Source organism: Sorex araneus, chromosome 2 (genome assembly GCF_027595985.1).
Source record: "Sorex araneus isolate mSorAra2 chromosome 2, mSorAra2.pri, whole genome shotgun sequence".
Lineage (NCBI taxonomy): Eukaryota > Metazoa > Chordata > Mammalia > Eulipotyphla > Soricidae > Sorex > Sorex araneus.
In genome coordinates, this window is record NC_073303.1 from 40,763,853 (window position 1) to 40,788,201 (window position 24,349).

Consider the following 24,349-nt stretch of genomic DNA (forward strand, 5'->3'; position numbering starts at 1 on the left):
CTACCCGCTGTGCTATCACTCCAGCCCTGTAATGAGCATTTTTAAGACTCAATGTTGATGACAAAACAATTCTTTTAAACTCCAGTGAGAGCTGGGGGGAGCTCACTGGGAGAGCAGCTTGCCTTGCAGGCCTGAGACCATGGGAACTGGTCCTGCATGCTGCAGGTGATGCCACTCAGGCACAGCCCACTCACCTGTGATCCCTGGCCTCGGAGCAGAGTGTAACTCCCTGTGGCACCACAACCAAGTGTGTGTGACAACTGGTCACTGGGCACCACAGTCACAAAAGGGAAAGGAAGGAAGACATGAGATAACAAGGCAGGGGCAACCTGTGACATCATCACTGTCACTAATAGTCTTGATTTTATGTTGCTCTTGCTGAACTGGGCACGAGGATACTTAAAACCACTGCTAGGGTTGGTTCCCTTGTTTCCTTGCAGTGCTGGTGTCTTCAAAGTGGAGCTAGAAGCTTGTCCTTCAGGCCCTGCTTCTCCCTTAGACACTTTCTCACTTGCTTGTCTCTATGCTTGTTTGTTCTACTTTGAAGAAATTCATGTTCTCTTTTGAATACATTCTTTTTCTCCTCTCCCATCTTTCTAAGAAAATTTTGTTCAATAATAACTCTTGGTTCACTTTTAAAAAATTAAGTGGGGGGCTGGAGCGATAGCACAGCGGGTAGGGTGTTTGCCTTGCACGCGGCCGACCCAGGTTCGATTCCCAGCATCCCATATGGTCCCCTGAGCACCGCCAGTAGTAATTCCTGAGTGAAGAGCCAGGAGTAACCCCTGAGCATCGCCGGGTGTGACCCAAAAAGCAAAAAATTAAAAAAAAAAAATAAAGTGGAGGTTGAATAGTTCTAAATCATAGCGATCAGTGTTCAACTTTTTCATAGCACTTTTTAAGGGCTCATTTTACATTAAACTATAATTTTTGTTAAATTTCTTTCTGTTTCCCCAATGATAGTCTTATTTCCCTTTTTACTGCTTGATAATTTCCTCCTTGCCACAACAGTTTTTGAATAATCTGACCTCAAATCCCACTGAGTGAGATGCAGTCATATCCTAATTTTATGTATAAGTATATATATGTATATATTTATACATATGTGTATACGTATATGTATAATGTATGTATATATATATATATATATATATATATATGCTCCAGGATTTGTTTCTGTGTTGTATTCCAAAAGAGATTAAAGATGCCATTTTTATTAGAATACTTAGGATGATTTTTATAGGCTGAAATCACATTAGTTGTTTTCTTGTCAAATATTAAAAGCAAATGGATCAGTTGACCCATTTTTGTTTTACTAACCTTTCTGGCGAAGTGTTCTAGTTCAGGGCTGCGGATGGAGCACAATAGTAGAGCATTTTCTTTGATGTATGTGGTCCTGAGTTTGATTCCTGGAACTGTTAAATAAATTGTAAGTCAGTCATAGTTCATCATTTCTTTCTAAGCCTGTCATTTTTTCTCCATTTTATTCAAAGATGATGATATTGATGATGAAGAGTTTTATGATGACCATTTGGAGGCTTATTTTGAACAACTAGCAATTCCTGGAATGATATATGAAGATCTAGAAGGACAGGGATCTTCAGAAAAAGATTTTAAGTTACCCACCAATGATTCTAGTCAGGTATGTTCTAATTGTATGGTTTTACAGAAATTTGAACATATAATTGCGTGACTATTGGATATTAATATAAAAATTAAAGCTAGGAACTATAGGAAATATCTTTTCAGTCTCTGTTTCTCTTACCTTTTGTTCAGCCACAGAAAGATGAAAAAACAGTACTGTGAACATCTATATACCTCTCACCCAGATTAATCAGTTGCTATCATTTTAACATCGTTGCATTTTCTTTATTCCTTCAGAATCCTATTTTGCTGAGCAGTTTGAAAAATAAGTTGTGGATATTATGACATTCAACATTATACTTTCCATTTATCTTGTGTGAATGAGGACATTTTCCTAAACACAGTTTTCTTTTCCTTTTTTGGCTTGTGGAAGATGTCCGGCAGTGCTCAGCGCTTACTCCTGGCGGTGCTGGAGGATCATGTAGGGTGTTGGGGATTGGAACCAGGCCAGCTTCATGCAAACACCCTGCCTGCCGTACTCTCTTTGGGCCCCCTAAACATAATTTTCTAATTTAAATATATTTGTTTAGTTTTTTTTTTTTTTGACATGAAATATTTTTTATTTGATTGCCATGTAGTTTTATGAAGATGAATATGGATGCCAAGATTTAATTACAATTCTACAAAAAGGGCAAAGAAGTGGCAATAAGACATACGACCGTGATTAAGTTTTATCCCTAAGCTGAATGCCACAGGAGAGCATTTCATATATATATATATATATATTTTTTTTTTTTAACTTTGTAAATCATAGTTCTTTATTTATTTATTTATTTATTTATTAATTAGTGAATCATTGTGAGGATATAATTACAGATTCACGAATTTTCGTGCTTGTGTTTCCTTCATACAATGTTCGAGAACCCATCCCTCCACCAGTGTCCATTCTCCACCACCAATGAACCCAGTATCTCTTCCACCCTCCTCCCCACCCCTCTCTGGCAGGGTATTTATTCCCTTTTGTTCTCTCTCTCCTTTTGGGTGTTGTGGTTTGCAATAGGGGTATTGAGTAGCCATCGTGTTCAGTCTCTAGTCTACTTTCAGCACGCATCTCCCTTCCCGCGCAAGATCTCCAACCACATTTTACTTGGTGTTCCGTTCTCTGTCTGAGCTGCCTTTCCCCCAGCATGTGAGGCCAGCTTCCAAGCCATGGAGCCAACCTTCTGGTACTTATTTCTACTATTCTTGGGTGTTCGTCTCCTACTCTGTTATTTTATATTCCACAGATGAGTGCAATCTTTATGTCTGTCTCTTTCTGATTCATTTCACTTAGCATGATACCTTCCATGTTGAACCACTTATATGCAAAGTTCATGACTTCATCTTTTCTAACAGCTGCATAGTATTCCATTGTATAGATGTACCAAAGTTTCTTTAACCAGTCATCTGTTCTCAGGTACTCGGGTTTTTCCAGATTCTGGCTATTGTAAGATATTTGTTTAGTTTGGGGGCCACACCTGACTGTGCTCAGTGTTTACTCCTGGCTCTGCACTCAGGGATTACTCCTTGTGGGCTTGGGGGATCATATGTAGTGCTGGTGATTGAATTCAGGTCAGCTGTGTGCAAAACAAATGCCCTACCTGCTCTTATCTCTATGATCCCTTTGGTATTGAAATCAATGCATCTGTACTCAGTTTTAACCAACAGGCTCCACATTGTTTCTTTCTGGTTTGGAGGCCATGTTCAGCAGTCCTATAGGCTTGTTCCCAGCTTTCCACTCAGGGAACACTCCTGGAGAGGCACAGGGGACCATATGGGATGCTGGGGACTGAACCTAGGTCAGTTGCATGCAAGATAAGAGCCCTTCTGCCGTATTATCTCTCTGACTCCTTTTCTTTTTCATTGTTTTTGATCCAGGATTTAATCAAGAATTATATTTGTATTTTGTCTTCATGGGATCTTCTTCTTCTTTTTTTTTTTTTAAAGGGTATTTATTTATTTATTTATTTTATTTATTTATTTTTTGCTTTTTGGGTCACACCCAGCGATGCTCAGGGGTTACTCCTGGCTCTGCACTCAGGAACCACTCCTGGCGGTGCTTGGGGGACCATATGGGATGCCGGGGATCGAACCCGGGTCGGCCGCGTGCAAGGCAAACGCCCTACCCGCTGTGCTATCGCTCCGGCCCCGGGATCTTCTTTTATGTCATTAAGTATGTTTAGAAAGTCTGAGTTTTTTGTGTAACAGCCCATACACTAGATATATCTAACTGCTTTATTTTCTTTCCTGGTTAGATGGAACATTGTGGCAAGAATTCAGATGTTTTTTCCCAGCAGAGTCAGATTAAATAGCAGTGATTTGTTGCACTTATTGCATCATACTGGAAGATATAATTCTGGCTACCCCACTATTGGTTATTCTAGTTGGTACTTAAGGTTAAAGTCCTGTGGGCCAGATTGTCTCATGAAGTTTCTTTTCTTTTTCCTACTTTAATGTCATTCATGAACATCCTGTTCCTGAACACCTTTCAGAAGTTAGTTTAAGTATCATTGCTGAAGCCTTCCAGAAAGAGTGAGTGCATTGGTGGTTACAAGGACAACTTTTCCAGTTCCTTCTGTATCAAGTATCTGACATCCTTCTGTAAGGAAGGCTGTCTCTGCTACCCATTTTTCCTCTCAAAATGTTTGTTTTTATTTGAAAAATTAGTAAAGCTTAAATATTCTTCCAACAGGCAAATGAAAATTCTAACTGCAGCAGTAAATTTCAATCAGAAAATAATGGCTCTCTGCTTTCTCATGGTTCACACTCTTTGGGGATTTCTGAAATGCCCCACAAAAAGTCTGAGGAAGATCATATTGTTTGTGTACCTGGGACCAGTGAGTATTGTAATAAAATTTTTTTATTTGTAAAGTTCGTAATGACATAGAACCCTTTTCAAAAAATAACTCTTTTGGTATGATTTAATTAACTTTTCACTCTCAAATATTTAAGCAGTTGAAAACTTAAAGAGAGCTTCTGGTAATCAAATGCATTAGTATTATTAGAAGTAGTTTGTATCTGTTAATTATGAATGATTGTGTTCTGTGCAGACATTTGAAAATTAGAAATGAATCCTCTGAATGGTGAGGGGTCTGTCACTGTTGCCTCTTATTGAGGTTATTTTGTCTCCTATGCAGATTGCAACATTTGTATGTAAATGTAATATGTATTTATGTATTAAGTTACATAAAATAATTCAAATAGCAAGGCGCATATATTACATTAGATTACTAAATGGTTGAAATAGCTCTATTTTTGAATTCAAGGGGCAATAGTTTGGACTGTACCCGACTTTGCTCAGGGCTTAATGTGGCACAGTGCTCAAGAATCACTCTTGACAATGTTTGGGGGGATCATATGTGGTGCCAGGGATTGAGCTGGGACAAGCTGCTTACAAGACAAACTTCTAAATCTCAATCTCTCTGGCCCTGACATTGCTTTTTTTTTTTTTTTGTCGTATTTTAGTTGTGTCACTGTTTTCCTCTGGTTCTTTGAGATCTGAAGAGAAACAAAGTGTAGAAAATTTGAAGGGCGCTATTTCCGATTATCGCAGAGTAAGTTCCTATGCATTTCAAATTTTTTTCTCATAAAATTCTGAATTTCTGTTACAGTGATTATATTATACAATACAGTATTTTAGTATATTTAAAAATGTCATAAGTTGGGGGATGGAGTGATAGCACAGCAGGTAGGGCGTTTACCTTGTACATGGCCAACCTGGGTTCAAATACTAGCATCCCATATGGTCCCCTGAGCACCGCCAGGAGTAATTCCTGAGTGCAGAGCCAGGAGTGACCCCTGTGCATTGCCGGGTGTGACCCACAAAGCAAAAAAAGAAAATGTCATAAGTAGAAGTTACCTAGTCAGCAAGTTCAAGAATTTGTTACTTGGGGCCAGAGAAAGAGTATAATGGGTAGGGCACTTACCTTGCATGTAGCTGACCTGGGTTCATTTCCCAGTATCTCATCTAGTTCTAGTTCCCCAAGCACTGTCAGGAGTGATTCCTAAGAAATGAGCAAGAAATAATTCCTGAGCATCACCAGGTGTGGCCCAAAAAGGAAGAAAAGAGAGAAAGAATTTATTATCAGTTTAGATTACTAAACTTTTTATATTGCTCTGTTTTTGAGTTCAAGGGGGCAAGGGTTTGGACCATACCCGAAACTAGTTATGTAGAGTATAAAGCCTGGTTGCTAACCAGAATTTGGGGTTGATAGAATTTTTTTCATATTGATCATTTGTATAGCCATTGATCATTGTACAATTATATTAATAGAATTCCAGCTTTCAGCAGCCTAGAGGTAGCTAAGCAAGAAAGAAAAGGTAAATAGCATCTTACTGGTTTTATTACAGTGCAGTAATTTAGAATAAATTGTTGGGGAAAGTTTTTCCCTAACGTGCCCAGACACGTTGTATACCGGGTCTGGGCAGACGTGGGGCAAAGGATGATCGGCTCGTGGAGAAACAACCCCCAGGAGCAGCTGATGGCTGTTCACTGTATTGCCAAGTACACACGTGTTTTCACAGAGGGCCTTGGCTTACAGGAATGTCCAATCACATGAAGTTTAGCATTATTGGCCTATCACCTCTCCTTGGCCCTGGTCCAATCCCAATCGAGACTAGATGCTGCGGTTAGGATGACCTGCTAAGCATACACAACAGTTTCTGTGTCTTTGGCACATATGACTAGGAGGTTGAGTGAGGCTCAAGGTCAAGTACCTGTGCTGACACCCAGTTCTTGCCAACTTTACCCAGATACTCCCTCTTGCGAGGCTTTGTTTTTGGGCTGCTTTGCAAGGTCAGGTCTAATCTGCTCCAGTGTCCATCGCCATGACTCACAAAAAATTTTCTAAACATGTCTGTGCCCATTTTAATTTGGGAATAAGTACTACATTCTGTTATAATACAATAATTATTTCTCTAATTAGTGATAATTGAATATTATTATATTTTAGTTTTTGGTTTAGGGGCCATACCCTGCAGTGCTCAGGGGTTACTCCTAGCTCTACACTCAGTAATCATTCGTGGTGGTGCTCAGGGATATTTCCTTGTTAATAGAGCTGTATTCTTGGGGGATAAATTCCAACAAAAGTAGTGAGTCTGTTTTGAAACTCTAACAACAATAGTGAGTTGTGTGTTGAAATCTGGAATATAATCAAGGTAAAGAGAAAAGGAAGTGAAATTATCACTCACGCACGGGGGAGGGGGGTTGGGGGGTGAGGGGTGGGATGTATACTGTTTTTTTTTGTTTTTGCTTTTGTTTCTGTTTTGTTTTTGTTTTTATTGGTGGTGGAATAGGGGCACTGGTGAAGGGATGGGTGTTTGATCATTGTGTAACTGAGATATAAGCCTGAGAACTTTGTAACTTTCCACTTGGTGATTCAATAAAATAAATTAAAAAATATATATATATGGGATACCAGAGATTGTACCTGGTTTGGCTACCTGCAGGGCAAGCTCCCTATGACTGTACTATTGCTCTGGCATGTTTATTATATTTTTAATATTAAGAACTAAATTGCTAAGCATTTTGGTCAAGTCATTTCAACAGAAACAATGATTGGGAAATTTCTTAGTTGAAGATATGATGCTTAGTGTTGTAGTTCATACAGAGATCATTTCTCATCATGAAAGTCATAGGCAGTTGTTAAAAATGCTTGGGTAGCTGTAAAATAAGAATCCTGGTTATTGACTCTCACAGAACCTACTGGATGAAGTTCCCAGTGACTATCTAAGGCTCCATCTTCACATCACCTTCCCTTCCTGTGTTTTTACCACTTCTGAAATCTTCCTCTTCCCTTATAAAGATTCTGCTGCTTATTGCGGTAAGGCCCATCCCAGACCCAGGATGTGTTCGTCTTAAAATCCTTCACTACTGCTTCTGCAAAGGGCCTCTTTCCTAAGGTTTCTCAGGTTCTTTGGGTTAGACTCAGGCAGTTTTTTCAAGAGACACAATTTAACTTCTATGAGTGTTAAGTGTAGAAGTTGTTACCCACAGAAGAACACAAAACTATCAGTGTTTTCTTGTAGAACTTTTACATCTGAATTTTTAAGCTAACTGGTACTTTCTTTTATTTTTAAATTTTATTTTCATAAGGTTGTTCACATTGATTGATTACATTCAATATTTCAACATCAATTCCATCACTATTACACCTTCCCACCACCATTATTTTGAATTTTCCCACCACCATTCAAGCCTGCCTGCCACAGGCAAATGCTAGATAATTTATTTTCTATTGCTTATTATGAATATCATGAGAGGTCACGTGGCTGCTTTTGTGACCATGTACTCCTGGGATTCTAAAATTGTAAATGACTGGGGTCTGGAGACATCTCTGTAGGGAGCTAATCCATCCTGAGATTAATTTGTGAGTCTGAATCAAGGCCATTATTAAGTTTTAAAGGCACCCAGAGATCCATTCGTGGGCGTGAAGCCAGGATCCCCAAGGGGAGGGTTACCTATCCCCACTACCTCCCTGTGGCTTGGATTCCTCAATCCCTGGCCCTGCGTACCTGGGTTTTTCTTCTGGAAGTTTGTGCCCACCAGGTGTTTATTTGGAGTGGACAGAGAAAGGACACCTGCTCCATCTGAGGTGTCTCGGTGAAATTGGCTCAGTGTGGAGTCCGGAGAAATCTCTGGCGAACTGCTGTCTTCTGGGATTCGATGCTGAGTTCACTACCTGGTATTTTTAAGGTACCGGCTTTGTGCTAGTAGGTGGAGATAGAGTTTATCATTTTTAGGGGCTGGAGCGATGGCACATCGGGTAGGGCGTTTGCTTTGCACGCAGCCAACCCAGGTTCGATCCCAGCGTCGCATATGGTCCCCTGAGCACCGCCAGTGGTAATTCCTGAGTGACCCCTGTGCATCGCCGAGTGTGACCCAAAAAGCAAAAAAAAAAAAAAAAAAGTTCATCATTTTTATAATAATTTTGGCATGCTGTCCAGGTAACAGGGTGGCACTAGGATTTAAACTTATAACTTCCTTCAAAGTCATCATTTTCATTTTTTGATAGAGCTACCACCTTTAGGTATTTAGACTTTAAAAAAGTGGCCTATGAGCCTTTTTTTTTTTCCACTAAAAAGTATAATTTTATTCTTACAATGAATATGTGACTGAAATGGCATTTAATCATTTACATTTATTTCGAAAAAGTCATTTATTTTAATAAGAACAGTTTCTCTAAAATATAGAGAAAATATTGTTTTCCTGATTGATATATTCAGCAACTAAAATACTCTTATAAAGAGCAATTGTGTAATACTCATTAGAAACAGTCTACCAGGACACTTGAGAACCAAATGTTAGTAATCTTCAGGGAAGATGTTAACACTGAGTCCAGCATCCTCATCATTTTCAAGGTCATTATCATTTTCTTCAGTAACACATTTGTCACATGCCTTTTCTGGTTTTCTTTTTTTCTTATGAGTATATAATGAGTTATTCTCTTTGCTTTTCACTTTGAGATGTGAGTTACTACTGGCTTCTCTTTTCAAAGCATTTTGTAGGCAGGTATAAAATCTTTCAATTCTCTTATTTTCTTCCATTTTCTGATTTGCTATATTTAACACGAAGGCGATATATTCCTCAGACACCATCAGTTTTCCCTTTTGGCTTAACGGAACTTCTAAGCCATGTGTGCTCCAGACAGCCTGTTTAAAAGTCCCATAAAATGGCGGACACTACATCTCTTCCTCCCGGAGGGAAGAAAAACCAAGGAAGAAAGATATTTCCCCCGTTGGCCGGCGTGGTGCAAAAACTTAGTTCACAGTCTGGAGACATGGCTGCAAGTACTCGCTACGAGCCTTTCTTTGTCAACGCATCTTATAGCAGAAAAGAAAGCTATTCAGGCTTAGTAACGACTTGAGATAATTGGTTGTAGCTGAATGTTTAGGAGTATTTTAGGTCTTAAACCCTCTTTCAGGGATTGCTATGCTAGGAAAGAATCAGAAGCACCATTTGGGAGTTTGTTGGGGAGCTTGGTTTTGAGATACTGGCTTCATTTGCTGTGTCTGGTGCAGCTGTTACTGGTTTTCTTCAGTATGTTTTTAATATTTACTGTTTCAATCCTATTTAAAATAAAATAAAATAATATTTGAGTTTTTATGTGTTGTTACTTCAATTTATAAGATTGGTCAAACTATTGGGCTTATACTTTTAGTGATTATTATAAATGTTAAACTGACCTTTCTTATACCTTGTAATGTCAACATGTTGGGTGCACTTTGGTATCAGTCTGTTGGCTTATCTTTGCCGTGAGCACATTATGAACTTGGTTTTGGTAAATTGCTTAGTATTTGCTCATTTATAATCTAGAATGCAGTTTTTAACTTGTGAACTGTTAGTATATTTATCACTGTCATCCCGTTGCTCATCGATTTGTTCGAGCGGGCACCAGTAATGTCTCTCATTGAGAGACTTGTTACTGTTTTTGGCATATCCAGTACACACGGGTAGCTTGCCAGGCTCTGCCACGAGGGCTTGATACTCTCGGTAGCCGGGCTCTCCGAGAGGGGCGGAGGAATCGAACTCGGGTCTGCTGCATGAAAGGCAAACGCCCAACCGCTGTGCTATCGCTCCAGCCCAAATTTATAATTAGTATAAATTTAAAATCAATATTAAATTTATTATAGACTTGTGAACTGGTAAAAATAAAAAATAGTTTGTGAAATAGTTTACAAACAACTAAGCGAAGAATAAAACCATTATTTACAGTAACATATTTTGTATGTTTTTTTTGGGGGGGTGTCACACCCAGCGATGCACAGGGGTTACTACTGGCTCATGCATTCAGGAATTACTCCTGGCGGTGCTCAGGGGACCATATGGGATGCTGGGAATCGAACCCAGGTCGGCTGCATGCAAGGCAAATGCCCTACCCACTGTGCTATCGCTCTAGTCCTACTTTTTTTTTTTTTTTGTTATTAAAAAAAGTATTTTTGATTTTTTGGGTCACTGTGCTCAGGGATTACTCCTGGCTCTGTGTTCAATGATCACTACTGGCAGGACTTGGGGGACCATATGGGGTTCTGGGGATCAAACTCGGGTTGCATGTAAGACAAGCTTTTTATCTACTGTCCTGTTTTCTTAGCCTTGATATATTTCTTTTTATGTTTTTAGTTAAGTGAAAACTTTTTGTGGTGCCAGGGATTTCAACTCAGGGCTTCTCACACACAAAGCAAATTTTCTACATGTAATACCCAGCCCTGGGTATTCTGTTAGTTCTGAAAGCTATTGTTTTAAAAATATTCTAAACTTGTAAACCACTGGAAAGAGAGATGTAAACAAAAATAATAGAACAGGGGTTTGGAGAGGTAGTACTATGGATAGGGTGCTTGCCTTGTACATTGTGGACCCGAGTTTGATTCCCCAGCCCTATATGGTCCTCTCAGTCTGCCAGGAGTGATCCCTGAGCACAGCTGGGTATGGCCCCAAAACAAACAAAAAAAATGGAACCTCTTTAACTTTTGAAAAGACGATATTTAATTCAAATACTGTTCATGTGAAATGGGCTACTGTTTCTTTGCTAAAATATTTGGTGGATGACTGAAGTTATCTGAAGCATGGCTTCAGAGAGATAAAATATTGATCTTTATACTGATGGGGGCTTGGCAATTAAGTGGCATTTGCTTCATTATGGATGGGTAGGACATTCTGTATACTGTCATCAGTCCACAGGCCAGCACTGAAACGCACTGATCTAGGAAAATAAAACAAATATTATTGAGTTTATATTGTAATCATTTTATACTAACTAAATGACTTTTTCCCCATGAGATTTTGGAAAGAGTTATGAAAAATAAAGTAATTGCTGCTCTGTTACTGATTTTTAAAGGGGAGTTCAAGAGAAATTGTTCTGAAGTCTGCCCGGGTTACTAATGAGAATCTTATTTATGTCATGGCATCCATACCAGTAGTGGTGATAATGATTTGATTTACAATTTAAAACAGGAGGAAGGCTCTCTTCATGATAATAAGAGTTTGGCATCAAATTCAGAAATAGCCTTGCCAGTGGATAGTTGTCTAGACACCAAGACTTCTAAAGGCGCCCTTCAAAAACCTATGGATTTGGCATCTTCAGAGCCTGTTACTGACAATGGAATGAATTCCTCCGATACTCTTTGGTCACCAGCTAGTAAAAGGCAAATATGTGAACATAATGAGACCACTGAAAAGAGTAATGACCGTAAGTGAGCTATATAAAATATTTGTGTATTTTTAATACAATGTATTTCCAGATGGAACTTGCCTAATCATTATTAAAATAGATATGTAATCATTATTAAAATAGATCAGGGAGGTGGACCACAATTAGTGATGCTGAGGAGTTACTTCTGGCTCTGCACTCAGGAATCTCCCCTTGAGGTGCTTGGGGGACCAGATGGGATGCTGGGGATTGAACCCAGGTCAGCAGTGTGCAAAGCAAGCACACTATACTATCTCCAGCCCCTAGAATAGATACATGTTTTAAAGATTAAAAGATGATATCATTATTCAGAGATCACCTGAAAATATGCCTTTCAAAGCCTAGTTTTCTTTCTCTTTTTCCCTCTTTTCCACTAGTGACTTTTATTATGATTAGTACTGGCTTCTCTGCCATCAGAGAGATAATTTCTTTTGGAAAAATGTCTTTCCTGTTTACAGTCTAGTTTTGGGGCAGATTTTAGTACTATTAATAACTCAGCTAACTAAAATTAGGGGTATTGTTCTTAAAATTGCATGTGTTCATGAAATATTTTTGGAATTTTAGAAACAGATCTGAAAAAACAGAATGTGGTCTATCAAAATGAAGAGGGTAAATGGGTCACTGATCTTGCCTATTATACATCTTTCAATAATGAGCAAGATTTAAATACTCAGACTAATGAGATGAATGAAGATTTTCAATGTGGTTGTAAGTATATTGACTTCTACTTTATTTCACACTTTTTGTTTCTCATGGTGTCCTAAGATTATCCAGTATATATCTGTTGACTATGTCAAATCTTCTCTGAACTATAGAAATAATACTTTGGTCTTTGCTCATTTATATATGAATAAAGACTTGAGTTAGAGCTACCATTGCAGAATGAATTGAGCCTTTTCCTTAAGCAGGGAGTTAGACAAACAATTTTAGATATTTTTTATTTTAATTTTTAAATTTTGGGTGATTTTAGACCATACTTGGTGGTCTTTGGGGGGTCTTCTGGCTTATTGCTTGGGGGTTGTTCTTCCCACTGGTTCTTGGGGACCGTGCAGCGCAGAGGAATGGATTAGGGGCTCTCATGTGAAAAATATGCAACTCAGTCCTTTGAACCATCTCCCAGCCCATCTTTTTAGAACCACCATATTGCACAATTCAAAGTGACTTTCCTTACTTTCTCAGTTTTAAAATTATGTGTAAAACAAAAGAAATGCTAAATGGGGACTGAAGAGATAGTATAGCAGGTAAGATAGTATAGCACTTACCTTGCATGTGGCTCTGTTCGATCCTTGGCACTGCATATGATCCCCTGTCCCCTGCCAGCAATAATCCGAGAGTACAGAGCCAGCAAGCCTTGAGTACAACTGAGTATGATCCCAAAACCAAAAGAAAAGAAATGCTGTGCTAGGTGGGCAATTATAAAAAAACAATCCATTTGGTGTAAAAGCTATGAAATGTGGTATAACTGATGGAAGAGGTCTGGAGAGCTAGAACACTGGGTAAGCCATGCGCACGACCAACCCTGATTTGATCCCTGCTGTCATGTATGGTCCCTCAAGCCTGTCAGGAGTGATCCCTGAGCTCAGAGCTAGAATAAGCCCTAAGCTCTGCCAGTGTTGCCCCCAAACAAACAAAAGAGATGCGCTGACAGTGAAAGGAAAACTGGGTCTATAGAACATGACTTTGAGCCTTAGTCTGTCAAGATTTTGCTGTGCTGCTAAGCCTTGTGCTGAGAATCCTAGATTGAACGAAGATGTTCAGTGATCTATATATCGACTTTTAGACCCTTATCTGATAGATCATATTCAGATATTTTCTCCCACTGAGTAGGGAGAAAATACAGAAATAGTTTTGGGTTTGATGCCACACCTGGCTGTGCTCAGGGCACATTCTTGGCTCTGCACCCTGTAATCATGCCTAGTGGGGCTTGGGGACCACATGGTATGCTGGGAATCGAACCTGGGTGGGCTGGATGCAAGCGCCTGACCTGGTGTACAAGCTCCCTAGCCTCAGTAGGTTTTTCTTTTTAGCCTGAGTTTCTTTTGTTATGCCAAAAGCTGGGGGACTATTAAAAAGTTTGATGGAAGGTAACAAAGGATGTCAAAGGAAAGCAGGACTGGGAGCATGAGTGAGATGGGATCTTGGGAGCGCCTGTTGTGGTTGATGGCGTGGCTGGAGACTGAAGGTGTCCACCTCCACATGAGTGGTCTGATACTCATTTTGTGAGGCGAGTGGATGTGCACAATAGGAGCTTTGAGGGCTAATCTTTGTCAGACAGCTTTTGTGGTTTTGGGTAGGTGGGACTTCTCTAAGTGTGAACAGTTCTGGGCAAACTTCTGTGTTTCTGACTTGTTACCAAATGGTGGACTGTTCAGTGGTCCCAGTTGAAATTCTTGAGCATTGCCAAGTGTGGCCCAAACCAACCCCTCCCCTGACCACCCTCCAAAAAAGGAAAAAATATGCCTTGTATACGGTCCCTTTTATAAGCTAGAGCAAGTAAATAACTTCAAAAAAAAAAACACTCAGCATGGAATTTTGACAACCACAGATTTATATACGTGGTACAGATGCATAGTCAAAGGAGATTTTATATACTGATTTTTATTTTGTTATTTTAATATTTCATTATTTTAGCTAGCTGTTTTGTTTTTATGCTAGTATTTAATAGGTGTTAGGATATTACTAATTTTTAAAAATCCTGTTTTTAAGCTGAAGCTTTGGATTTGATTGCACATGATGAAGAAGAATTTAATAAAGAGCATCAGTTTATCCAGGTTTGTAACTTGACATTCACTGAAGTTTAGGACTCATAGTATATTGGGGATGGATATATATGTAGCTCAGTGGTAGAGCACCTGCCTTGCATTTGTGAGACCCTAAGTTTGATCCCTGGCTTTGCCCGCCCCTCCCCAAATCCTGTGTTTCTTGAAATGTAGGCAAAACATTAATTTTTTTCTGAATAGATATATAGTTAGAATTATATCTTGTTTGTCTATACATTATAACATACTGAAAATTTTTAATTTATTTAAAATTTCCTTAATAGACTTGAGATTTTAATCATGTTTTAAAATTAGGTAATGATATTTGTTTTTATTGGCAATTTACTTCTTTTGCAGATTGACTAAGACTCGCGATATGATTAGACAGTATATTAAAAGAATTCATCTTATAATGCAATTATTCACAAGTAAATTTTTCTTCTTCTGGATTTCAGTTATTTGATACTTATACTTGAATGTGTCCAAAACTTGTGTCCAATTTTCAAACAATTGACATTTTCTTTAAGTTTTTATTTATTTTTTTGTGTGGCATATTAGAATAGAAAGAAGACTTATTGGGGGAAAGAAATGAAACAGTATGGAGGAGTGGAATGGATACTGGGAACACTGGTGGTGGAGAATGGGCACTGGTGGAGGGGTGGGTACTTGATCATTGTATGACTGAAACGTAAGCACAAAAGTGTGTAAGTCTGTAACTATCTCATCTTGATTCATTAAAAGATTTTTAAAAAAAATTTTTTTTAAATGAAACAGTAATTTTCTTCCTAGGAAGAAAATATAGATACCCAGAACACATCGCTTGTACAAGGAGATAAATCCTGGGGAACTTCAGTCAATTACGGCCTGTTAAGGAAATCACCTGGCACATCAGACATGGACAATGAGGATTCCAGTAATTTACATCTATCTTTAGGAGAGTTCTTTGCTCAAAGGTCTGAAGCTCTTGGTTGTCTTGGTGGTGGATACAATGTGAAGAGAGTAAGTATGATATATGCCAGAAGTAAAGTCTCCAGCCTTGCTATTTTGAGTGGTATGAGAGTTCTGCTAAGCACAGAACTTTTAAAGCTGAGGCAGACCTGGGGGATAATAGAATAGTAATCAAAGAAAGCTTAGGTTTAGGAGGCATTCAGTCAGTGACTCCAGTTCTAGCCCTGCTTTTTGGGCTCTCTCTCTCTCTCTCTCTCTCTCTCTCTCTCTCTCTCTCTCTCTCTCTCTCTCTCTCTCCCCTCCCCCTTCTCCTCCCCCTCCCCCTCTTTCTCTCTTGCTTTGGTAGTGCGAGGGGGCTACTTCTAGCTCATTACTCAGGAGCTGCTCCTGGCTGTGCTCAAAACCATTCTATGCCCGGGATCAAACCCGGGCCTCCTGCGTACAAAGTAAGGAGCTCTTACTTTGTTGAGCTCTCTCTCCACCCTGACTAATTCATTCTTTGACTCCACAGTGCTTGATTTTCCAATTTCTGTAATGGGATCCTATCTTACAGGGATCTGTTAAGTCTGATGAGTCATATAATGTATTTAGAATAAGTCTAAGGTAGCATTCAAGGCTGGCTTGTTGCTACTGTTACATCATTACTTGTGGGAAAGATTCATTTTTTAAACCCATTTTAAAACTTGTGAAATGTAGAGTGTTTCAGCTGAATGTAATGTAATAGATGTAAGAATTAAAAACTAACCAGTAGTGGTGTATAATATGAAGGATAGTGTGAGAAGGAGCCTTTTTTTTTTTTAAATTTTGGCATGGATAGGGGGTTTTCCAAATGGTGTTTAAGGAGCCGTGGGGTCATTCCTAATGATACCTGGGCAGCTGGATTGTAGGTTGAGTGCTACGGCCTAAGGTATGTGGTGCTGTTCAGTGCTGGCAACCACCAGGACCACTCCAGAGACTCTCAGAGGCCTCAGGGCCATGTGTGATAATATTTGAGAGCCTCTAGGACTATACACCACCATGCGTGGGGGGAATTGTGGTGGTGCTGGGATCAAACCCAGATTGGGCGCATGCATCCCAACTGCTGGACTGTCTCCTGGCTATTTTTGTGGTGGTGGTCAGGGTGCTGTCAGGGTAATTAGACTGAGTTAGGTCCTAAATAATGAGGAAGGGCGGACACCAAAAGATCTAGAGGAAGCCCGTTCCCTGCAGGGGGTGCTGTATTAGGAAAGGTCTCAGGAAGAGAAAGTGGGCTTTTCAAACTACAGGTGGTGAGGGTGGGGTATGAGGGGTAGGTGGACTTGAAGTATGAGTGGGCCAGATTGTAAGGGGGCCTTGTAGGGCCCTTGTTTCTCTCAGAAGAATTGGAATAAACCTGACCGTGGTGCTCAGATGCCTTTCTAGGTAAGAGAGGAGGTCACTGGAGGCCTCAGGCATCGGGGTGCTAGTCAGTGAAGCATCAAGGCATTGGGGGAGTAGGTAGAGCTTTCAGAAAACAGGATGAAACAGAAAAACCAAGGTTTATTTTGGAGGTGGAGTCAATGAACTTATGATCAGATCCCAGTAATAGGGAGTGAGTTATGGTTCATGGGGGGAGTGGGTATTCAAACTAGAACTCAGTAATTTTAAATCGCAATTAGAGTGTTGGAATTCACAATTTACTTTTAAAAGCTTAACTCTGAAACGAAACCATGAAAAAAGGGTATATAGCCAGAATTTCTGTTTTGGTGATAGGTGTGGAATACTACTTTTGTTCAAGTTAACAGATTAAGATTTTCTATATGAAAAAAATTTAAGATAAGCAAATAGGCATCTGTTAACCTTTAACAATTTCCAAAGTCTTTCTGAATCTATTGTCTTAAGTCAGTAGTGACATACTAATCTTCATAAAGATTTTCAAGCATGTATTGAAAATATTTTTTTAAATATTCAAAAAACAAAAATATTTACATGTTGTAAGTTCCGTGAGGGCAGAAAAGTTTTTTTATTTTCTCACCAACATGTCACTGATGATTAATAGGCCCTGATTTTCTAGGCCTTCAAGGATTAGAGGAAGGAAGCATCATATCGGGTTTGTTTTAATTTGGATTTCTTAGTACAAGCAACATTGACAATATTAGTTCTGAAGATCAAAGATAGAAAGAAGGAAATAAAAGGCTCTGCCTGGATTTTTTTTTTATCTCTGGTAATTTAAGGTCAAGTGGAAAGAACAGAATGATTTTGTTGGAGCTATTAAATTTAGGTTTGTTAAGATTTGCATACTAAAGAAATAATGCATATGTTTGATTTGTAGCCATCGTTTGGTTATTTCATTACATCACCAGAGATGAAAGAGCCTGTGGCTTTAATAAGAAAATCGGATCTACCTGGAAGTGAGTTGGAAAAAGAAACAAGTCCATTTGACCAGGAGCAAATCTCAGGTAATGGAGACTTGCTTTTCTCATTTCTGTTTTCAAACTGTAAGTTAGTGGCTGGGTGAGTATGTGCTTTATGAGTACAATGAAGCATGCTTTTTTTTTTTTTTAATTTAATTTTTATATTACTCTGCCTTGCCTTTTCAGTCTAAAGTGGGAATGAATTAACCAAAACCTACCTAAGTCCTTCCATAGAAACCAAAGAAAATGAAAGTTCATACAGATAGTTGGCAGGTTAGCTTTGGCCTAATTACTGAGTTAATGAGTTATAAAGGTGTTTCTTACTTAAACTTTTAATTAAAGAAGACTATGATAATCTAAATATGACAGATTTTTACCACCAAATCTTTAAAATTAAACTCTTAATCAGTGTTTTTCAATGATCAGAAACATTTACCTACTTTTTGCTATTACAGTGCCTGGTGATACAGATCATATGAAGTCAGGTAAGATGTGCTCCAGACTTTTTTTTTTATAAAGTAGTTCACAGTATTTGATTACTTTTAATATTCAAACACCAGTCCCACCACCATTACACCTTCCCACCACCAGATTTTGGATGTTTCCATCCAGAACCCCAACCCCTGCCCCAAAGCAGAAGTGAAACAATATATTTTGTATTGTTTGTTATGAATAAACTGCTGAAAATGATCCAAGAAAGTTTCCGTAGAGGAAAGTGTGTGAAGATTGTTGTATTTTATCCAGGGGCTATTAAGCCCTTCTATAAGAGATTACTAATACTAACATGTTGTTAAAGGTTGAGCCTCGTGTGCATATGTATCTGTAAAAATATGTTTCTAAGATTGGTTGCCTTCTAGTTTAAACCCCATCAAATGTGGTGCACTACTCTTGGAATATTAGTGGTGTGAGATATGAGACGATTTGCGGCCTCTTGGTCCAGGAATAGGTTCACTCATGGGTGAGGCTTGGCCTGAGCGTGTGGAGAGTGGCTGTGAGCATGGTGGCACTTGAGTTCTGGAGGTTTTTGGCTGAGGGGGCTGAGTCCCTTGGGCAAGGGCTGGGTCCCTTGGGGTGGGGAGGGGCCTCACAGTCCTCCCCGACCTTTGGTTGCCCCAAATGAAACAGCCTGGCACTGGATCCAATGGCTTGGCTATGGTGTGTCATTTTATGTTCTCTTTCAAGAGATTTATAATGAGTCTCTGGATCATGGCCATTGATGAGATTATCTGGTGCCAGCCAGAAGTGGCTTCTGGGTTTGACTGCCAAGTTGCCAGAAATAAGGGGAGGTTGGGGGAGGTCACCCATTGCCTATTCTGCTGAACCTGGAGTTTTCAGTCACATGTTCTGTGTACCTGGGTTTTCTTTGAATTCACTCGTGGTTAAGGCTTAGCCCAAGCATATGGAGAGCAGCCATATGCTCTGGACTTTTAAAGGATATTTATTCTGATACTTAAAATAATTTAAATATTCTAATAATTCCAATCACTTAAAGGGAATTTGTTTACAGAGGTTCCATATAGATGGTTAGCTAATTTTCTATTATTGTAGAGAGGTTCAGTGTCGAATTTGTTAAAATCTTAAAGCTCAGTCTTGTGTGTGTGTGGCGAGGGGGGCGGGGTGGGTGCTATGGTGGTGCATTCCCAAGTAGAGGCCAGGGAACTAGAGCCATCAGGGCAACACCTGGTGGTCCTTTGGGGGGCTTTGTTATGTCAGGAATCAAACTCAGAGACTCCTGCCTACAAGGTATGCACTCCTACCTGTTGTGCTATCTCCCTGGCCCTGAGAGCCAAAAATTTTAAATGTCAGTATTTGTAAGGGAAGATACTGAAATCCAGTCTTTTTTCAGTGTTTTGATTTCTGGAATTGAGCCAAATCAACATTGCTTTGGTCTTTGGTCTTAGTGCCCATTTAAGCAGTTCCAAAGATGACTGATATTTAGGATCTAAGGACTTCTTCCCTGACAGTTAATTATGCTGCTCGTTCTCATTTCACAGGTCAGTGCTGCAGTGGTTGTCAGTGACCAGCCCACTGTTCTGTGCACAAATCATTTCTGTTTCACATGTGAGAAAAGGTTGAACACCACTGAGAGCATAGAGACTTCAGTTCAATATTCCATTTTTTCTATAGGAGATGCACATGAACGACCCAGGTCCCAGCCAAGTGAAGGATCAGTTACACTTCAGGCTGAAGATCTGGAGACTGATTCTCAAGTGGATGAAAATGATGTGACATTGACTACCCAGAAAGGGAAAACAGAGGTATTTTTAGCCTTTATGAAGGCTTATGAAGGCTTACTTTATGAAGGAAAAGTAAAACTATAGTTCTCATTATGGTCAAGATAAGGTAATGTGAAAAATACATAACTTTTTTCCTGGTTTTATTTCAAGTACAAGATTTCTTTTAAAGATACCTTTATTAGGGGCTGGAGCAATAGTACAGTAAGTACGGTGCTTGCCTTACACACAGCCGACTCAGGTTCAAATCCCTGGCACCACATTTGTTCCCCTGAGCCCACCAGAAGTGATGCCTGAGCACAGAACCAAGAGTAAACCCTGAGCATGGCCTGGTGTGAGTGCGCGCCCCCCCCCCCCCCGGGCAAAACAAAACAAAACACCCTTATTAATGCATAAATGCATAAGAAGCATACAGAGTTTATAAAACAAATTTACAATCAGTGACTTGTCAGAGCTTGGGCACCACGGACAGCCCAGGTCAAGGAAGAGAGCATAGCCAGCAGCTGGCTTTTCTCACTCCCTTCTCTCAGCATATCTCAAAATGCGTTCTTTTCCTCTGAGAAAGACATTGCTCTACAGTTTTGTCTGAGGCAAACCTGTTAGAGGCACCTGTTATTCTGAGGTTACATCTTTGTTTAAAAAGTAGGAGTGCAAATTGCTTAATAAGATGTCGCATCAATTGCAGAGCCATTGGATCCCATCTTGGAAAATCATTTGATTTCTTTTTTTTTTCCCCCTTTAGATGGTCATCATCATTGGCATCATAGAGTTCCTCTCTGAGCTCAGCTGCCACGAGGGTCTCTGCACTCCATTTCCCAGAGCCCCTCACCCCCATCACTTGGCAGCACATCCAGTGCTCATCAGTCCCAGTTCCACTAGTGTTCACTCTTAGCATTTGCAAATAAGTTACAGATGATAGGTGTGTGTCTGTGGAACTGAGGTAAACTTATCGGCTATATATTTTCTCAATTTCTAGGACACTTTCTTCACAAGCAGCAAACCCCAAGGACGCAAAGGCAAGCTGGATGATGGTGATGATTCTGTACTTAGGATAAGCACCATTGCCTCAGCCATTGCAAATGCATCTGTGAGCACTGATCCTTTCCAGTTTGCTGCCATGATTAAGGCACTCTCAAATAAGCCCAGAGAGGAGCATTTTCAGGAAGATGATAAACCAAAGGATTGGTCTACTTTGTCTTCTTTCTTGCCTAATGATTTAGAAAAAAGCAATGGATCCAATGTATTTGATATGGAGAAATACCTTAAAAAGACTGAAGTTAGTGGATATGAAGGTGGATTGGAAAACTTTTCAAGAGCTGGTGTATCCAGTATTTGGGACTTATCTTTGCCTAAAGAACAGTCTGTGCAGGAGATTTCTTCAGCACACCTAGTTGCTGCTGATGTAAGTTCAGGGCAACCAGGAGAAAACACAGCAGCTACTTCTCATGGTGGAGGTGAACAGAGCAAGAGCCAGGAGTCAGTGAGAACAGTAGAACCTTCAGGTCATGCAGATACAAGTGAGAGGGAGAGTACGAAGGTGGACGGGAAGACACAGCTCCTTGACCACAGATTACCATCTATTGGTACTGGTGAAAAAGCTACCACCTCAGTGTCTGTTCCAGCCTCTGGTAGTACTTCATTAGAAAGAAGCGCCAGAATAGCTTCCCTCTGGTTATGTGAAGAGTTTCAGAATAATAATGGAAAAGAGCAGCGGCAAAATGAGCATGTCAGTGAAATAAGCAACAGTGAAAAGCGTGTGGCTTTTGATAAACAGTCCACACCCTCACCCAGAATTATTGGTAAGTATCAAAGGAATTGATCATATGCACAAACCTGTGCAATATAATGATTGTGTTTTCTTTTCTCATTGGAAAATGCACATTTCTCATAGACTTGAAGAACAACTCTTCCACGCATGGTGTGTGCATCTCAGAGGATGAACTGGACAGCTTCAGACCTTCCGCTTTACCACTGAGTCATTCTTCTCCAAGTGAGATTTCTGGAACAAGTTTACCAGGGTAGGTGATTACCACCCCTTTTAAAAAATATTAAAATAGTTACATGCTCAGTGTAGGAAAATTAAGAGGAAAATGAAGAAAATCATCTATAGTTGGAGCTATTAAAGGGAACCATGATAATTGTTTCATAAATTTCAGACATTTTTGGGTGCTTTTTTTTTTTTTTTTTCTTTTTGGGTCACATCCGGCAATGCACAGGGGTTACTCCTGGCTCTGCACTCAGGAATTATTCCTGGCAGTGCTCGGGGGACCATATGGGATGCTGAGAATCGAACCTGGGTCAGCCGGGTGCAAGGCAAACACCCTACGAGCTGTACTATTGCTCCAGCCCCCTGGGTGCATTTTTGTAGATTGCTTGATTTTATTTCCCCCTCTTATAAATCATATGTTTTCTTTTTGAAAGGAATATTAGTAATGTTACAGACTGCATAATAGATCAGTCTTGGTCTATTTGATACTCCTGCTGGAAACTTAGTTTTCTGCCATTTTAATGATACTGAGATGGCCACTAAAATTCTGTGTTTTGATTATTGATTGTGTAAAATATCTAAAAGTGAAATTATCAGGTCAGGAATAAGATTATGTTAAGGCTCTTTTGCAAAAATAATTTGTTTTTAAATTATTTTATTCTTTAAAATTTTTATTAAAGAGCTAAAGTTACTGATAGTTGACTTTCAGGCATACAAATACCATCAGGCTCTGCTCTAATTCAATACCAGTATAATTCAATACCAGTCCCTCCACCAGCCTTCCCAGATTCCCTCCCCACCGTAGTCCCCACTCTGCTTCTGTCAGCTTGACAGGCACATTACACAATTTCAGTGGTTGCTGCTTAGGTCTCATGTTTTCAGTTTTATTGAATCTGTGTTTTGGATATATGGCTACCCTTAAGAGGTCTTTTGTTTTTGTTTTTGTTGTTGTTGTTGTTTTGGGCCATACCTGGTGATGCTCAGGGGTTACTCCCAGCTCTGCACTCAAGAATTATTCCTGGTAGTGCTTGGGAACCACAAGGGGTGCCAGGGATCAAACCTGGGTCAGCCACATGCAAGAAAAGCATCCTGCCTGCTGCACTGTTTCTTCACCCCCTGAAGATTACTTTTTGAAGCAAAATAATTTAGAGAAATAGGAAGGAGACAGAGAGCTTGAGAGATTAGGGAGAGATCAGTGAGAGCTGGAAGAGGGTTAATCCTTTGCCTGTTGGGTGTCGGGTAACCCTAAGAGTAACTGGCTTACACATCACTGACCTGTTTCTGTTTGCCTTGACTGGCTTTGATCTGATCTGTGTTCAGATTTTCAGTCTGACCCAAGTGCAGGAAGCTTGCTGGTTGCCTTTTTATATTTTTTAATCAAATGTTTAATAAAGTTTTAGTGAATGTATCGTTAACATTGCTATGTTTTCATACCAAGGCACATATCTTTTTTTTTTTTTTTTTTGCTTTTTGGATCACACCCGGCGATGCACAGGGGTTACTCCTGGCTCTGCACTCAGGAATTACTCCTGGCGGTGCTCAGGGGACCATATGGGATGCTGGGAATCGAACCAGGGTCAGCTGCGTGCAAGGCAAACGCCTTATCCTCTGTGCTATTGCTCCAGCCCCCCCCCCAAGGCACATATCTTACATATAAATAGGATCTGCTCATGAACGTCTCATTATTTTTTATGCTTGGCCACCCAGATGTGCTTCACTCAGTAGAAATATACTTTATGATTTTAGATACTAAGGGCTAAAACATGAATCCATGGCCGAGTTGTGTGTGATAACTACAGCAGAGCCTGATGGAGACGAGCAGGGTTGGAGTCAGGCAGCAAGCAGCAGTGCCGTTTCCTTGGTGCAGGTGATGTCAGGAATGAGACGCTCCATCACCAGCTGTTCTTTCTTTCAGGTGTGCCTTGGAGTCTTTCGATTCAGCTGCTCCTCAGAGCTCTGCCCGTGAGAGTGAACTGTGCCCCTCATTGTGCCTGACCTACAGGTCTGAGTGGGAGAGCGCGTCACCCGACACAGCCACACCCCTGGGCCTCGAGGACCACAAGGTGGGCAACACTTTGGTATTTTCTAGCAAAACTGCCAGTTGTCAATGATAACTGTGTTGGGCTCAGACTGATATTCAGGCCTGAATATAATTTCAGTTGCTTTTTACCCCCTATTTTCGGGGGGGGGGTGGTAGAGGGTGGTTTGGTTTTTTGGGGCCACACCTGACTGTACTCAGGGA

The 24,349-nt window shown here is 40.0% G+C and overlaps 1 protein-coding gene across 1 annotated transcript in view; it reads left to right on the plus strand.

Moving 5' to 3' along the window:
• CEP192 (centrosomal protein 192) overlaps nt 1–24,349 on the plus strand; it is an 86,575-nt gene that overhangs the window by 14,605 nt on the left and 47,621 nt on the right. The window contains exons 7-19 of the mRNA XM_055127300.1: nt 1,494–1,642; nt 4,316–4,460; nt 5,089–5,177; nt 11,573–11,807; nt 12,372–12,515; nt 14,514–14,578; nt 15,356–15,565; nt 17,805–17,931; nt 18,342–18,371; nt 20,014–20,144; nt 21,097–21,919; nt 22,012–22,138; nt 24,023–24,170. Of these exons, the coding sequence (XP_054983275.1) occupies nt 1,494–1,642; nt 4,316–4,460; nt 5,089–5,177; nt 11,573–11,807; nt 12,372–12,515; nt 14,514–14,578; nt 15,356–15,565; nt 17,805–17,931; nt 18,342–18,371; nt 20,014–20,144; nt 21,097–21,919; nt 22,012–22,138; nt 24,023–24,170 (2,423 nt within the window). The remainder of the gene's footprint in view (nt 1–1,493; nt 1,643–4,315; nt 4,461–5,088; nt 5,178–11,572; nt 11,808–12,371; nt 12,516–14,513; nt 14,579–15,355; nt 15,566–17,804; nt 17,932–18,341; nt 18,372–20,013; nt 20,145–21,096; nt 21,920–22,011; nt 22,139–24,022; nt 24,171–24,349) is intronic.